This window comes from Salvelinus fontinalis, chromosome 9 (genome assembly GCF_029448725.1).
Source record: "Salvelinus fontinalis isolate EN_2023a chromosome 9, ASM2944872v1, whole genome shotgun sequence".
Taxonomy (NCBI): Eukaryota; Metazoa; Chordata; class Actinopteri; order Salmoniformes; family Salmonidae; genus Salvelinus; species Salvelinus fontinalis.
The window spans coordinates 42,529,701-42,544,302 of NC_074673.1; the positions used below are offsets into that span (position 1 = coordinate 42,529,701).

The 14,602-nt window shown below is 41.4% G+C and overlaps 1 protein-coding gene across 1 annotated transcript; it reads right to left on the reverse strand.

Annotated features, from left to right (window-relative positions):
• Nucleotides 1–933: 933 nt before the first annotated feature.
• On the reverse strand, nt 934–9,257 carry anpepb.1 (alanyl (membrane) aminopeptidase b, tandem duplicate 1). Its single transcript, XM_055934487.1, has 20 exons — nt 8,580–9,257; nt 8,330–8,472; nt 8,075–8,223; nt 7,782–7,908; nt 7,371–7,525; nt 7,001–7,114; nt 6,682–6,825; nt 6,437–6,502; nt 6,150–6,215; nt 4,282–4,463; nt 3,997–4,073; nt 3,664–3,797; nt 3,505–3,560; nt 3,245–3,392; nt 3,024–3,115; nt 2,731–2,841; nt 2,210–2,377; nt 1,835–1,975; nt 1,624–1,705; nt 934–1,496 (listed from the first exon to the last, which is right to left on the reverse strand). The coding sequence occupies exons 1-20, from the start codon at nt 9,230–9,232 to the stop codon at nt 1,338–1,340; spliced, it is 2,967 nt and encodes a 988-aa protein (XP_055790462.1). The 5' UTR covers nt 9,233–9,257; the 3' UTR covers nt 934–1,337.
• Nucleotides 9,258–14,602: the final 5,345 nt, after the last annotated feature.

Here is a 14,602-nt window from a genome sequence, read left to right on the forward strand (position 1 = left end):
CCAAAGGCTGGGATCCGCACTATGCAGCTGTTGCAAGAGCTCATTTTTTGCTCTCCACTGGTTTCAAAACCAATGATTGATAGGCAGCTTAAGCTTCTTGAATTCAACCATTATTGGGTTCAAAAACACATTTTGATTTGTGAACCGCCATCCACAACAATCACAATCCAACCACAGGCGCAAATAGCTAAATCAGAGAGTAGCAGTGTGATTTATATCAATGCGCTATGTACAGTACCATTCAAAAGATTGGACACACCTACACATTCAAGGGTTTTTCTTACTTTTTACTATTTTCTACAATGTAGAATAATAGTGAAGACACAAAATGATGAAATAACACATGAAATTATGTAGTAACCAAAAAAGTGTTAACCAATTTAAAATATATTTTATATTTGAGATTCTTCAAAGTAGCCACCCTTTGCCTTGATGACAGCTTTGCACACTCACAGACATACTGTCACAGATCCCTACGGAACTGTGTCCTTACGCACACCTGGTCCCCATTTCCCTGATTGTAATTGTATAAATATGCCCTTTGGTTCACCATTGGGCTGTCGATTAGTGTTCCAATGTCCGTTGGTCGTGTGAGTACCTGTGCCTTGTTGTTTTGACTTTCGTGCTGCTTGTATTGTGCAGATGATTACAGGTCTCGTCCCGTGTGGTATCATTGTGCGCTGGTGTTATTTATTCGAGGTACTCCTCGCTCTTTTGTTTGGGGTTCAACCCTGTGTTTTGTCTACGTGTTTGTTTGGTCTTCGTCCCCGTGCCTTTACATGGCACGATGTAATTTGGGAATAAAAAATAAAATACTATTACGCATTCCTGCACCTGTCTCTCGATCCTTCATACCAGCGTGACACGCACAATAGTTTTGTAGGAAAAGTGCAAAAATACTTCTAGGCAACTCATTGATTTTTTTTTACACACTTTCTATTACTATTTCCTTGTAATAGGAGAACCGTTTATTTCCAGTAACGCAAAATTACATAAGATGCAGTGTAAAACAAGTATATTATTTCCACAACAATAAACCAGTGTTTTATAACAAATCAGCATTGTAGATAGTTACTGTCTTCAAATATTAACAGTATTGACTTAAGCAAAATATACTATGATAAAAATAAACTTCCCCAAAAAGTTATGCAGGCATGTATCAAAATGTCTTTAGTCTTTGCTAGAAAAATAACATTTCAATTCATACATAGTATTTCTGATTAAACGGCAGGATAGCTGTAGAATCAAAATGGTCCTCAACTGTTAAAGAGATATAAAACTCTGGTAAAAACATTGAACATAGCTTTTGGATAGGTGTTTGTTTCTCCATGTGACCCTTACTCTTTAGGAACCTCTGTTTTAAACCATGCCTGCACTGAGTCCTTGTTCTCCGCCACCCATTTGATGTTAGCTGTTGTCCTCTCAATGGACTGTGAAACTGCCAAGGTACCTGAGCCAAAGCCAACCTCAGAGTTGTCCGCCTGGAATTGCTTGAGCTGTGGCAGCGAAGAGAAACATGAACTTGTATTGTATAGAAACCTCAATATTCAGGGTCGACATAGTGTCCCAATACAAATATTTTGAGCAGTACGTGCTGAAAAATCCCCTAAACTTTAATTTTACCTGTTTGAGCTCAAATTCTGTTGAGAACCTCTTGGTCACACCATTGATGAGGTTGGAGAAGGAGAAAGATCCACCACCGTACCTATGACAATAAGAGGTGAAGCTAAAGATCAACATCTAGTGAAGGGTTAAATCAAATATCAATGTGACAAATAATTACTTTGAAAATGAAACAATCAAAACAATATGTGTTTTAAAAACTCAAACTCACTGAGTAAAGATGTAATTCCATTGGTCTCTCATAAAGTCCCAGGCCAGAGACTGGCCCACCACGTTGCTTGCAATGTAAACAATGGTAGAGGTAGCATCCTGCTTGCGAATTTTGGTTGCATCCAGGGTGTATTCCAGGTACCTAAAATGTGGCATGGAGGTACAAAACCATGAGGCATTGAAGCACTTCATATTCATGTCAAACACAAGTCTCTTTCAAGCATTGTTTTAATATTTCTCCTTTTGACGCCAGACAGAGAATCAAGGATTTGCTGCTTATTGAATACTCTCTGACACTTACAGGAGGGCTAATAACAGATTGCAATTTTAGGTTAACATTACTATATTTAGTCTGGCCTGGAAAACTTGAACTCACTTGTTGAGTAGCCATGGCTGCTTGGTACAGGCCAGGGCAGATCGAAGCTTGTCTGCCTCAATAGCGATGGTGGCAGCCTTGAACTGATCCCAACCAAATTCCCACTCCGCAGCCCCCCCTGCAGCAATAGCACTGCAGTACACTGTCGTCCTCAAGTTGGGGTGTATCCTAATAGGAATGAAAATATCTAAATATTTCAGCATCTATCATGCTGTGTGGTATTCAACATTTTTGATATTTACTGTTACAGGTGTAGGATCTTAATTTGTAATGAAGGAAAAACATGTATAATTAAAACATTTACTAATTTACACATTTAAAACACTAAATGCTTCTGAAGTTTGTCATTTCCATTTTGAAATTTCAGACATCATTTTCCCTTAGGAAAAATGTATCAACCCCTACAAAAATTATAATCCACATAATTTACATTTCCTGTTGCTGCAGGATCATTTTCCTACTGTAGAAAACTGGCTCAGATTAAGATCCTACATCTGTAAGGGTATTCAGAAATAACTCACGGATTGTTTGCAGAGTCTTTCATCCACTGACTGTACCAGCCTTTAGTCAGAGTCTGGCACTCTTCCATACCAGTGCTGCAGGCCACCCTGATGGCATTCACCTGGTTGTACCTGAGGGTGGAAAAATACAAGTAAAGGGAGAGTAGAGTAAGGGGATTGTCTTGGCCTTCATATAGTTAGGTAAGCCATAGTGATATTGTGAAAAGGATACTTTTGTTTGGACATGGCTGGGTAAAAGCAAAAATAAAATGTCATATTATAATCAAGAAATGTAAGGCTATTGATCTACTCACTGGTCCATATGTCCAGTGGGTACTTCTGTCCAGTTTCCAGTGATATTCCCAAAGTGCTTAAAAAGTGGTTCTATTTGATATTTTAGGTAAGTCTAAATGATCAAAACAAACATGAGAAAAAGTGTAATTTCCAATATTTTTTTGTTTAGTATACTGCCCATAATATTATTTGTAACATGCTTTTTATTTTTTAGCATTGCTTTTCTAGATAATAAACCAACCTGCATATCCCCATAGATTTCACTCCGATCAAACATGAGGTAGAAAAAGTCCAAGTTGTCAAGAGCTGACTCCCACGGCATATATTCCCTTTCACTTCTGAGATACTTCGTTGTTCGCAACGCTAATGTTGTGTCGATATATTTTGCCCTTGACAGAGAAAATATACAAATGAATTGAGAATCCTTCTAGGCCTACTATTTATGAATCAAATGCCAAGTATTACTATTTAAACCCCGCATACAGTAAACTATGTACTCACCTTGCAAGGTTAAAAGCATCATCCACCAATTGAGCTCTGTTGATAACTGGAATAGCCTATGCAAAAACATTACCATCAACATTAGCATGAATGACTGTTTCTGATTTTGTGTAATTTGATGTTTATTTGGAGAATAGATAGCTTTCATCAATGGCTGACCTCATGATGGCTGCTCAGTACAACGAGGAGACGTTCCCAGTTGGCGTCATCATAATTAACCCTATAATATCCAGAGACGTTAAGGTTGGCCAGTATCCAGTTGTTCTCAGTGACTTTCATTTCAGGCTTATAAGCTTCATATTTAGGGACAAAAGCAACATGTCAGTTTCCAAATCATCATATTATTTCTAAATAATGCTCTTTGATAAGATTCTCTTGGCTGTACTGTAATCCCTAGCTTTTGCTCATCTCCATCCATTAACTGTTTATTGCTTTAAATATACCACAATACATTTGACAGGTTCCCACATCGGCAGTGGTTGTAATGCATACCAGTTTTGTCCTCTAGCCATGTCTGTTGATGTACAACTCCTGTGTTCATCCACCTGATTGGTACTATCCACATATAACTGGGGAAAGACATTATCATTAGGTTATTGTGCGCTATACAGTTTTTCTATTAGTATTGATTAAGGTTATGAATGATACTGTGACACTCATAAAGGTGTTATGACTGGTTCAGAAAGGTGTTATGTATACCCCCCTATAGTAAAGTGCTACCTTTTGTTTAATCCTCAACTTAGTTTGCAATTATTCATAATTTTCATTCAGACGTACTTGAAGTCAGATGGTGGTACACTCCCTGCAGTGGCAGGGTCCAGAAGGAAGTGCTGCTGGGTGATCAGTCCATTGGCTGTGTTAATGGTGACCACTGGGAAGCCCATCTGAAGGACCCAGCGGTTCATGATGCTGTGCACAGTTTGGCCTGTGGGAAGTGACGTGCCAGTGGAATTTACTGCCTAGAGACGAAGGAAAGAAACGTTAAGGTTAAAAAAATTACATACAGTACCAGTCAAGTGTGGACACACCTACTCATTCCAAGGATTTTCTCTATTTTTACTATTTTCTATATTGTAGAATAATAGTGAAGACATCAAAACGATGAATTAACACATGGAATCATGTATTAACCAAAAAAGTGTTAACCAATTTAAAATATAATATATTTGAGATTCTTTAAAGTAGCCACCCTTTGCCTTGATGACAGCTTTGTACACTCTTGGCATTCTCTCAACCAGCTTCATGAGGTAGTCACCTGGAATGCATTTACATTAACAAGTGTGCCTTGTTAAAAGTTAATTTGTCAAATGTATTTCCTTAATGCGTTTGAGCCAATCAGTTGTTTTGTGACAAGGTCGGGGTGGTATACAGAAGATGGCCCTATTTGGTAAAAGACAAAGTCCATATGGCAAGAACAGCTCAAATAAGCAAAAAGAAATGACAGTTCATCATTACTTTAAGACATGAAGGTCAGTCAATTTGGAAAATTTCAAGAACTTTGAAAGTTTATTTAAGTGCAGTTGTAAAAACCAAAAAGGACTATGATGAAACTGGCTCTTATGATGTTTGCCACAGGGAAGGAAGACCCAGAGTTACCTCTGCTGCAGAGGATAAGTTCATTAAAGTTAATTGCACCTCAGATTGCAGCCCAAATAAATGCTTCACAGAGTTCAAGTAACAAATGCATCTCAACATCAACTGGTCAGAGGAGACTGTGTGAATCAAGCCTTCATGGTTGAATTGCTGCAAAGAAACCACAGCTAAAGGACACAAATAAGAGATTTGCTTGGGCCAAGAAACACAAGCAATGGATATTAGACCGGTGGAAATATGTCCTTTGGTCTGAGGAGTCAAAATGTGCGATTTTTGGTTCCAAGAGCCATGTCTTTGTGAGATGCAGAGTAGGTAAACGGATGATCTCCATATGTGTGGTTCCCACCGTGAAGCATGGAGGAGGTGTGGGGGTGCTTTCCTGGTGACACTGTCAGTGATTTATTTAGAATTCAAGGCACACTTAACCAGCATGGCTACCGCAGCGATACGCCATCCCATCTGGTTTACGCTCAGTTTGACTCATTTGTTTTTTAACAGGACAATGACCCAACACACCTCCAGGCTGTGTAAGGTCTATTTGTCCAAGAAGGAGAGTGATGGAGTGCTGCATCAGATGACCTGGCCTCCACAATCACCTGACCTCAATCCAATTGAGATGGTTTGGGATGAGTTGGACCTCAGAGTGAAAGATAAGCAGCCAACAAGTGATCAGCATATGTGGGCACTCCTTCAAGACTGTTGGAAAATCCTTCCAGGTGAAGCTGGTTGAGAGAATGCCAAGCGTGTGCCAAGCTGTCATCAATGATGAAGGGTGGCTACTTTGAAGAATTTAAAATATAATTTGATTTGGTTAACACTTTTTCATTTTACTACATGATTCCATATGTGTTATTTCATATTTGTGATGTCTTCACTATTATTATACAATGTAGAAAATAGTAAAACTAAAGAAAAACCCTTGAATGAGTAGGTGTGTCCAAACTTTTGACTGGTACTGTATATATATGTATGTGTATTATTGTTGATAGGAGTTTCATCAAGTTATCACTACTGTTTCAGCGTTTGATTATGTAATAATAGAGAGAACGTACCATTTGGAGGTGATCCCAGAGGTCAGTATACACTGTGTTATTATAGGCAAATGTGTTCAGGTATGTCTGTGGGAGAATAGGGGAAAGAATATACAGAAAGGTTATTCAGCAACACAATAAACATACATAATTGCTTTGAGCTTATAGATGCATTGACACATTTTACTACATCTACCCTGTACTTACTCTTCTCTTATGACAGCCAGAGACAACCATTTTTGTTCTACCACCTGCAGTACAGTGTTACTCAGGATTATATTAATAATATGATAATATACTGTACATACTCCGAGTCCTTTGGAGAAGACGACTTCAGACAGGAAATCAGAGAGCATTCTCAACACTGATGCTCCCTGTGGAACGCCACAGAATTCAAATGACGATACATGATATAGCTACAGCTAAAACATATATATTAATCATGGATAGATATTTAATATCTACAACAATTAGTCACATATGATTTTATTTATGTTGATATCAATGTTATTTGTTCTTCAAAGATCATGGCAGAGAAAATACTTGAGTGTACCTTGCTGTAAGAGATGGCATCAAACAGTTCACTGATTTGCTCAGGCTTCTGGATGTCCTCCTCTTTGGAGGACAGGGGGTGAGATGAGGCAAGAGCGTCTACTGCAAACACCCTGTGCACATCACCCAGAACTATCAGGTCTTTCTGTGGAGGGAAAATACATGACTATACAATGAGGGAGACCTCTCCAGTCCACTCCATGTGGACAATTGATATGCATTGTCTTCATAATTTGTTCAGCCAAAGAAAATAATATTAATGACAGAAAGCTGTCCAAATGAAGGTCTGAGATGAATAGAAAAATAGTTGAAACACTTACAATGTTCCAGTCAGGCTCTGCTTCATTTGCCCCAAGATATTCTACGTAAGACGCAAAGCCCTCGTTTAGCCACAGATCATTCCACCACCTCAGTGTCACAAGGTTCCCAAACCACTGAACAGAAGAGTTTCATGTTACTTACAAGACCATTCAAAATAAAACAGGTTGACTTCAATCCAAAGTAATCAGCAACATAAGACATTAAGATAATATACAGTAGGTTATGAATTGCGAAAAAACATACAGTAACTGCATTTACTTACAAATGTCTAATCAAGTTAGCCAAAGTACATGACCCAGTTAATTGTTTTATGAAAACACAGGGAGGTACAGTATATTGTATGTACAATACTGTATGTAGTTCACATACCATGTGGGCCAGTTCATGAGCAATAATGGTGGCGATCCTTTCTTTGTTTGAATTGGAGGACATCTTAGGGTCGTACAAGAGGGCTGTTTCTCTGTATGTAATGAGTCCCCAGTTCTCCATTGCTCCAGCATTAAAGTCAGGCAAAGCAATCTGGTCTGGAAGAAAGAATCAGCAAACAAAAAGGATGACACATTCTCAGCCATATACGGTACTATAGAGCTACAATAACTCCATGAATAAAGAGTTAACAGATGCCATATAAGAGTTAAGAACAAAATAGTTATTACGTTTTAACAGTAAATAATTGACAGCATACGGCTTCCCATAAAGAAGTGTCTGAAACCTATAAAGAAATCTATCATCTAAAACCTTATCAAGATGTAAGAAATTCAACTTCTATAAAACCCTTACCTGACTTTGGCAGAGGGTAGGTGGCATTGTAATATTTCTCGAAGAATTTCAGGATGGGTCCTGTTTTGTTGAGGGCGTACTCGCCTTGTCCATCAGCGATAGCTTTTTTGCGGGCATAGATCCGGATCTGAAAACAATTTAGCAGCATTGCACTTCATACTGTATATCACAAACACATTTATATTCACATAGACTTTATGACACTTGAACATTATGAGCTTTTTCCTTGAATGTGATAAACGGCAATATGGGACTGAACTTAGTTATTCTAAAGAATAGGTCAAATACATTACCAGAACATTGTCTTTTGTGCTGTTAATATAGTCGTAGTCACTGACAATAAACGCCAACAAGTATGTTGACATTTTTTTTGTTTCGTCGAAAGATGTCCTCCAAACTCTCACAGGCCCCTCGGGCCCCATCTCATTGACTTCAACAGGAGCTGAGCAAGAATTAGGAAAACAAGAGCGGACAATAAGATGTTTTGATAAGAATCATAATGCAGCATTTCTGAACCAAAGCGTTCTTTAAACATTCCCAGTACAGACCATGCTCCATGCCGTTGGACAGGGCCACTGTCGTCGGGGGGTGGAGGAGTGTGATGTGGAAGATGGCTTTCATTGCAGGCTCATCAAAACAGGGGAAGGCTTTCCTGGCATCTGTGGGCTGCATTTGAGTTGTTGCAACAACTCTGAGACAAACAGTACAATGGTTCAGAATTGTTTCGTCAAATGTAGGTGTAATACATCAAGTCAATCTACATCAGCATTACAGAGTTTAAGCTTCATTACAACTTACTTTTCCTCTCCTTCCTCTGTATATACACTCCTATAAAAGCCTCCCAGGTCATCAGCCAGCTCCCCAACAAACACTGTATCCAGCTGGTAGGATTCTCCAACAGCTAACTTGCCATTCAGTTCCAATACCAGGAACTGAGTTGTTGGTTGAAGCCAGGATTTCTTTATGGTTGGTGCGGGTGTGCTACCGAGAGCAGACAGTTTAGCCAGATGGCCATCATCCCACTTGGTGTAGTTCAGCTTGTTGGAGTGTATGAGGATCAGGTCTGTCTCCTTCACACATTTGAAGACCACATAGGATTTCCCTGTGAAGATGTAGAGGCCTTGTGCGTTGACGGTGAGTTGAGGCCACAGGGTTAGATTGTAGTGATCAGGCTTCAGGGTGTCTGGGAGACGGTATTTGTCCCATGGTTCATTTGAGGGTGCAGTTGTGGGTATGACAGGTGTGGTGACCTGTGGCTTGACAGTTGACCCTCCAGGTGTGGTGACCGGTGGCTTGACAGTGGAACCTCCATTAGTCGGACTGACAGCCTCGTTTTTGGCTACCTCTTGAGAATAAACGACTGCCAACGCAATGATGGTGGCCACTGCCCCTGCACCAAACACAATGCCCACCACCCCAACAAACTTACTGATATAGAAGCCTCCCCCCATGTCCAACTGGCGTAAAACTACACAGCAAAAGAGATGATGTGGTGTCTGTGCAGTTATTTATATAGCGGTACACCAGTGGACTCTCCTCCCACCAGGACTAATGGCTCAACCATTAACACGACATAGCTCTGGTGGGCAGAGACACACAGTTACTTCTAGGGGTCACAGATCTAGGTTCATTTTATTTATTTAACCAGGATTGTCCTCTTAGTAACAATTGCCACTTCTTGACAGGAGGTCTTAAAAAAAGGTGGAAAAAGAGAATTGAAGGCAAATTTTGAGACAGTACACTATTCATGTAATAGCAACACCATTTAATACGGTCTAACAAAATATTACACATTGTAAATAAACCACTTAATCCAATTCATCATACATAGAAATGCAGTCTTTTAGATGTTGAAAGCACGTTGTTGTGGGTATTAGGTGTCTTTAGACATGTTTGGTGGTAGTTTGGTGGTGGTAGTGGTCCTGTGTGGCTCAGTTGGTAGAGCATGGCGCTTGCAACGCCAGGGTTGTGGGTTCAATTCCCATGGGGAGACCAGGGTTCAATTCCCACGGGGGGACCAGGATGAATATGTATGAACTTTCCAATTTTTATAAGTCGCTCTGGATAAGAGCGTCTGCTATGTGACTTAAATGTAAATGTAAAATGTAGTTTCTTTGCACAATCAAGCTATATTACCTCACCAGGTAAAATCTTTACCACAGCTTCAGTAAAACTACATTTGATTGGTATGAAGCCAGAATACATGATAAAACTGTTAAAGGATAACTTGTTATTCGTTACATGCACAAGTATTATCTTGTATTGTTAGTAATAGAATTATCCTCACGTGGAAGGCCTCCGACAAATGTCATAACAGCCCTTGTTCGCCAAGTTTTCACATAATCATTACAGAACGTCATATGCAGTGAGTTGATTAGTTAAAGAGCGGAAAAGCTTAGCCAAGTCTCAGACCTCGATAGAACTAGAGGAGACTAGCTACTACTAGTGATGTGTATGTGTTTAACTTGTTTAATTTGTTCAACTGTGCAATCAAGGCTCATAAGCACTATACAGGCCTTTGTTTTCTCATAAGATAAAAGTATTAGAACAAATGAAACACCATGCAATCAAACCAGCTCAAGGACAATCTGTACAACACATCTTTATGATGCATTCTATGGTGCCTTATCTCACAATAGTTTCAGATATTAAAGCCAGGTTATTCCAGAGACCATAAAACCTCACCTTGGGTATCGTTTAATATCTACCTTGAGTGTTACCCATCTCAGCATTAATTTGATAAAGGGAATTTCAAAATACAAAGAGATCTAATTTTCCAGGAAACACGTTTAGACAGGAAGCCCAATTCTGACCAATCAGATCAGCTCTGAAAAAGAGCTGATGTGAAAAGATCTGATGTGATTGGTCAAAAAAAACAATTGGGGGTAAAAAGATCAGAATTGGGCTGCCTGTCCCTTACGGAAAATCCACATGAAGTAATTTAATGAGCTAAATGTAAAAAGAACTTGATTTCACAGGTTATAAAAGGAACGATATAATGATTGTATCTAATGCTGCAGTCAACCATGTGCGAAGTGGGAATTTACCACTTACAACTGGGAAAACGCCACTTGAACGGCTCTCCAACTGGTAATTACTAGTGGGAAATGTATCATCCCTGACTTCTCCCACATGCTAACCTAACCTCAACAGCAGTTTAGGAAGTTAAATGTAACAAAACATTTGTAAAAAGTCATGTTTTTCTTAACTCTTTAATTGGTTTACATGCATGATATCTGTACTTTTAGTATGTTTGACGCAGCTTGTTGGCCAATTCCCAACGATTTCAGAGGACGTGAATGCATCCAACAAGTATTTATCACTTCAACTGGTAATTTCCCATATTGTTACGAACGCAGCTTTATATACACTGCTCAAAAAAATAAAGGGAGCACTTAAACAACACAATGTAACTCCAAGTCAATCACACTTCTGTGAAATCAAACAGTCCACTTAGGAAGCAACACTGATTGACAATAAATTTCACATGCTGTTGTGCAAATGGAATAGACAACAGGTGGAAATTATAGGCAATTAGCAAGACACCCCCAAAAAAGGAGTGATTCTGCAGGTGGTGATCACAGACCACTTCTCAGTTCCTATGCTTCCTGGCTGATGTTTTGGTCACTTTTGAATGCTGGCGGTGCTCTCACTCTAGTGGTAGCATGAGACGGAGTCTACAACCCACACAAGTGGCTCGGGTAGTGCAGTTCATCCAGGATGACACATCAATGCGAGCTGTGGCAAAAAGGTTTGCTGTGTCTGTCAGCGTAGCGTCCAGAGCATGGAGGCGCTACCAGGAGACAGGCCAGTACATCAGGAGACGTGGAGGAGGCCGTAGGAGGGCAACAACCCAGCAGCAGGACCGCTACCTCCGCCTTTGTGCAAGGAGGTACACTGCCAGCGCCCTGCAAAATGACCTCCAGCAGGCCACAAATATGCATGTGTCTGCTCAAACGGTCAGAAACAGACTCCATGAGGGTGGTATGAGGGCCCGACGTCCACAGGTGGGGGTTGTGCTTACAGCCCAACACCGTGCAGGACGTTTGGCATTTGCCAGAGAACACCAAGATTGGCAAATTCGCCACTGGCGCCCTGTGCTCTTCACAGATGAAAGCAGGTTCACACTGAGCACATGTAACAGACGTGACAGAGTCTGGAGACACCGTGGAGAACGTTCTGCTGCCTGCAACATCCTCCAGCATGACCGGTTTGGGGGTGGTCATGCTGGAGGACGCACAGCCCTCCATGTGTTCGCCAGAGGTAGCCTGACTGCCATTAGGTACCGAGATGAGATCCTCAGACTCCTTGTGAGACCATGTCATGCACATTTGTGGCCTGCTGGAGGTCATTTTGCAGGGCTCTAGCAGTGCTCCTCCTTGCACAAAGGCGGAGGTAGCGGTCCTGCTGCTGGGTTGTTGCCCTCCTACGGCCTCCTCCGCGTCTCCTGATGTACTGGCCTGTCTCCTGGTAGCGCCTCCATGCTCTGGACACTACGCTGACAGACACAGCAAACCTTTTTGCTATTCTGATAGTAGCACTGCAAACAATAATGTGAAAGGCACTACAATTTCACTCTAGTGCTGCACACAATATGGGACCAACCCTTGGCCGTTCTCTACTCCGCTAACCCCTCTAAAGGACCCTCTACTGCTATGGGACAAAACAGGCAGGGAGAAAGACCGACAACATGTAAAGAGGCTGGGGATAGGTTATTGATTTCTTCTTTTTTTTACCCCTTTTTTCCTCCCAATTTTGTGGTATCCAATTGGTAGTAGTTACAGTCTTGTCTCATCGCTGCAACTCCCTTTCGGACTCGGGAGAGGCGAAGGTCGAGAGCCATGCGTCCTCCGAAACACAACCCAACCAAGCCGCACTGCTTCTTGACACAATGCACATCCAACCCGGAAGCCAGCCGCACCACTGTGATGGAGGAAACACCGTACACCTGGCGACCTGGTCAGCGTGCACTGCGCCCGGCCCGCCACAGGAGTCGCTAGTGCGCGACAATACAAGGATATCGCTGCCGGCCAAACCCTCCCTAACCAGGACAACGCTGGGCCAATTGTGCGCCACCCCATGGGCCTCCCGGTCGCGGCCGGCTGCGACAGAGCCTGGGCTCGAAGCCAAAGTCTCTGGTGGCTCAGCAGCCTTAGACCACTGCACCACCCGGGAGGCCCCTAGTTATTGATTTCTAGGGCCCAACGAGAACCATATCCCCACAAAAATAAAATACATGTCTTTGTCTGGAGATATCCAGATCCACACAGCTCCCTGTCCTGGAACGTGCCCTGTCTGAGACTCTGCTCGGCGGCGTCACCGATGGCCCCGCCTCCGGTGCTGAATGAGTGGGAGACAGACGCCAGGGAAACCTGCCGACATTAGTGGCTTTCAGTGGCATGGCAAAATGGCCGAGAGACAGAGTAGTGTAAGGGGAACACAGGAAGAATGACGTCCCTTACTTGGCGGAGCTAAAGCTACTAGATGTGCATTGTACCAATGCCCCTCTCGGTCCTCTGCTCTCGGATCAGCACTCAGCTCCGCAGCCCCAGTTCGCCGTCAGCCCAGCCGCCCACTTCCTCACTCAAATTCGTCAGTAAGACTTCTCATCCTGCAGATAATGGTCCAGTACAATCACACCCAAGACATGGCAACTTATATAGGGGTCCAATCCCAACGGAGAGACATTCTCTGCTCAAGTCCCAGCAGACAAACAACACAGAACGGGGCTTTTGAAGGAAATGACAGCCAATCCCCAGCTACCTGTGTGATTAGCTAACTCCCTGAAGGTACATTTGATCACACCAGCTCCGCCACCCACTTATCCACTGATCTATCTACCAATCCATCTCGTGACATATCTTAGACCTTTTTTACATACCAAGGAACGACACTGTACGATAACCATACTCTTATTTTTAAAAGTATTTGGATATATGTTCTTGGTAAAAAAATAAATATATAACATCTGGAGGCACTGCTAAGCCATTAATGCACTCCAGACCAAAATCTCGCAAGTTTAAATCCTGAGAACATTTATGAACACTTAGGGCTTGATTCTATCATATCTGCGCTAGCGGACACCTCTGTAGTGGTTGTTTCAGAGGTAGAACTGCATTAGAGCAGTCAAATCTACAAGTGTCTCCCAACATTATACCTGAAGCGGAAAATGCCATTAGCTGCACGAAGCTGCATTAAGAGAAATCCAATGCAGCCTGGTTTAAAAGTTGGAACACTGTCATGTGATATGTAATCTACACCTCGATAAGACTGATAGAAATCCACATTATTTTCTTAAATGATTTTCAACAGTATTGTAGTTATCTGTATCAACTCATAGTTACAATGCAATAACAAGATGTACCTGGTAGTAATTCTGTGTAACAACAAATTCTTGTTACCACGCTTGTGACGAATGGGCAAGTTTCCACTAAATTCACCAACATATTGTTTTGCTTCTTCTCAGCTGCATCCAATTCATTAACAACTGTGACAAAGGTTGGGATCCCTTGTGAATGTGCTGGGTGTCTGAGAGATAAGACACCATTGTAAAGCATAGTACATATAATGTTTGCCTAAGTACAATGTAAATACTAGTTGTTACACAGGATTTAGCTGGTTAAAGTGAAGTGTATCTTCAGGGGTACTTACTTGTTTTCAAGCTTCGGAAGTGCGATCCAAGGGGGAGAATAAATACATTATTATAAAATACATAAATACACAGCCCTGGTAACAAAGCAGGACATTCAGGTTGATGTCATCTAAGTGTGCTAACCAATGTTGAGGAAATTTCAGGTACAGTTAATTTGAAAAAGAAACCT

Coding starts and splice junctions, on each gene's coding strand:
- anpepb.1 (XM_055934487.1), bottom strand. CDS start 9,232: ATGGGGGGAGGCTTCTATATCAGTAAGTTTGTTGGGGTGGTGGGCATT. Junction 8,473..8,579: donor ACAGAGGAAGGAGAGGAAAA/GTAAGTTGTAAT, acceptor TGTTTGTCTCAG/AGTTGTTGCAACAACTCAAA. Junction 7,526..7,781: donor CTACCCTCTGCCAAAGTCAG/GTAAGGGTTTTA, acceptor TCTTTCTTCCAG/ACCAGATTGCTTTGCCTGAC.